We start from the raw sequence: 2,732 nt of genomic DNA on the forward strand, positions 1-2,732 counted from the left end.
CAAGAAGCCTCCCAGATCTCCAGATGCATTTGAGATATCAAAAAAGTACTCCAGAGTGTTGTTCAGCATGGAGGTGAGTAGAAAATGAAGGCTAATCATGTTTTGGGTGTACTATTCCTTTAAGAAAATCTAATTTTCTTAAAAAAAAAAAAAAAGAAAAAAAGCAAGAAAAATAAGAGTTTGATAAACTTCTGCAGGAAATCAGTGGAGCATTTGAAACTTTTTAGTACATTTAGTTACTCCTCTTTAGGTTCCAGGGCCTATAACTACTTACTGTAGAAGAGACTCAGAAGACACAAATCTAAGTCCTCCAACTTTTGTTATTACAAAATCAAACAATGATCTTGACCAAAATAATTATGTAGAGAGCTAAAAAGAACTAATATTTTATTTACATGGTACAAAGGATTAGAGAGAAGCCACTTTAAATTTGTCTGATTAGACTGAGACAACTTTTATTGCCATTATGTATACATATAGTGTATACAAGACAAAATTTTGTTTTGTACAGCTTTCAGACAGTAAATGAGCAGTGGTCATGGCACAGTTCAAGTATGCACGTACTGTCACCAGTGCCTCTCTATCAACAGACTTGAAAGCTGAGTTCCATGCTTTTAGCAATTTCCCAACCTCCCTATTCATCCAGGGTCATTGGTGGCCTGTGTGGTGGCCCTTTGTTGTGCTGGTGCCCTCAATACATTTGTTGACGTAGGCTGACACAGTCATGGCATACTCATCTATATTGATCTTATTGTCATATGTAGCTACAGCTTTGAACATGTTCCAGTCAGAGCATTCAAAACAGTCCTGAAGTTTCTCCATGGCGCCCTCAGTCCACGCTCTGATGATACATAATACAGAAGTGGCTAGAGTTTTAATTAAGAATGAGTTCCCAAAAACTAAATTCGGAATTGGAAATAGTTTTACGATAATTGGTCAAGGATGGAAGCACTCAATAAGAATGCAAACATTTTAGGGCGATATAATGGGGGGCACATGCTGTGTTGAATGTACCATAATATAAAACATAGCCTGCTATTGGAACTGGTTTTTAGTACCAGTAAAGCTGAAGATAGTAACTGGTCTGTGGTTGTTTGCAGGTGGAGGACCAGCCACAGTTTGAGTACAGACTGAACATGTATCTGTACTTTGTCCTTTTCATCATCTTCGGCTGCTTCTTCTGCTCCAACCTCCTCATCAGGGCCTGTATTGATGCTCTCCATAAGCAGAATAAAAAGATAGGTTTTCTGACACTGGTTGCCGTGTTCACCTGTTTTCTGTCAGCTACCGAGAAACTGTTGCTTTTTTCCTTTGCCCATCGATTAATTTGATTCCCTTTGTTTCAGCACGCTGGAGGGAAACATGTCCTCAGGACGGAGCAGCAGCTAAAGTTTCATGTAACTGTAGGAAAGATTTTCCCCAAGTCACCTGAGAAGGCTGCTCCACGCCCACAGGTATGCTCAAATTCTGGTCAGGGCAATGTAGACTAAAGCTGTATGTAATAGATTCATCATTAAATTAAATCAATGGTTCCCATTAAGAAACTAATTAAAATACTGGCCCAAATATAACCCATTAATGAGATTCAAATTTTGAACTAAATGCATGTGCAAAATAATTTTTTCTAAAATTACAGAGGAAACAAATGTATTTTATATTTATTTTATATGTATTTTGTTTTTCTTCCAAAAAATTCTGGTCACACTTACAGGAATAGTTATCACCTAAAATTTATAACATAACATAAACTTTACATTTAAACTCTAGAAATGCATATGTCAGACTCAGTTATTTTGGTCCTGTTGATAGGCAAATATCATAGTCATTGCTAGAAATGGGAAGGAGTTAAAAAACTTTCTGTTTAACATTTGAATCATTTTAAAAATTACTTCTTTGCCAAAATATTATAAACATACTAAATTTCAAGGGTAATATACAGTTACATGTATAATTACTTAAGCGCACGGATGACGTCACACACACGCCGCTTTTTTTTAAAGTATATATATAAAAAATATAACCGCGGATGTCTGGGGGACAGTCATTCGCCTACATGTTATGAATGCTGGCGTACCATAAAGAATAAATTATGAACAGTTTAGTTTGTGCCTTCAACTCGTTGCCCATAGGAAGACGTTACCTGGATATAACGTAACGGAATATCTTCAGAATGGCTCCAAATGACACAAAACTAATATGGGTGAGTAGAACATGATGTAATAATGTCAAATCAAGGGCCCAATGTAAAAAAAACAGGTGTTCCCCTTTAAAATTATAGTGGAGGATTTTTGAAAAGACCTGCCCTCTCCTCTCCACAAAATGCACATGCACAACCCAGTAACTGGACGTCTGCCCTAACCCCTAAATTCCTCAATCACTATATACGTAGAGCAGGGACTATAGCGAATTCTGTTTACTGACCGTTCGGATAGATGATCAATACTTTTACTCCCCGTTGGTCACTTAATCCCTCCTCCATCGCGCTATACCTGCGCCATCTTTGTTATTAGTCGCCGCTGTCGGGAAGCGCCTATGGCAATAGCGGGCCACTGTCACTGCAAATCCCATAATGCTTTGGGAGGAGAGCTCTCTGCGCAAAACATTCCGGGATATATCTGCCTCTTCTGAATCCCTTCTTTTCTTCTCATACACTTCACAGACACTTTGGGCCGGATTTATCAAGATCCAATTTTGCGTGCAGTAATTTGCGCTCGCAAACTGGAATTTTGCGC

At 38.2% G+C, this 2,732-nt stretch overlaps 1 protein-coding gene across 1 annotated transcript in view; it reads left to right on the top strand.

Moving 5' to 3' along the window:
- LOC107092636 (sodium channel protein type 8 subunit alpha-like) overlaps nt 1-2,732 on the top strand; it is a 42,916-nt gene that overhangs the window by 29,163 nt on the left and 11,021 nt on the right. Inside the window, exons 23-24 of the mRNA XM_015387220.1 lie at nt 1,101-1,238; nt 1,350-1,454. Coding sequence (XP_015242706.1) covers nt 1,101-1,238; nt 1,350-1,454 — 243 coding nt within the window. The remainder of the gene's footprint in view (nt 1-1,100; nt 1,239-1,349; nt 1,455-2,732) is intronic.

The sequence above is a fragment of the Cyprinodon variegatus genome, unplaced genomic scaffold (genome assembly GCF_000732505.1).
Source record: "Cyprinodon variegatus isolate N-32 unplaced genomic scaffold, C_variegatus-1.0 Scaffold388, whole genome shotgun sequence".
In the NCBI taxonomy this organism is placed as follows: domain Eukaryota; kingdom Metazoa; phylum Chordata; class Actinopteri; order Cyprinodontiformes; family Cyprinodontidae; genus Cyprinodon; species Cyprinodon variegatus.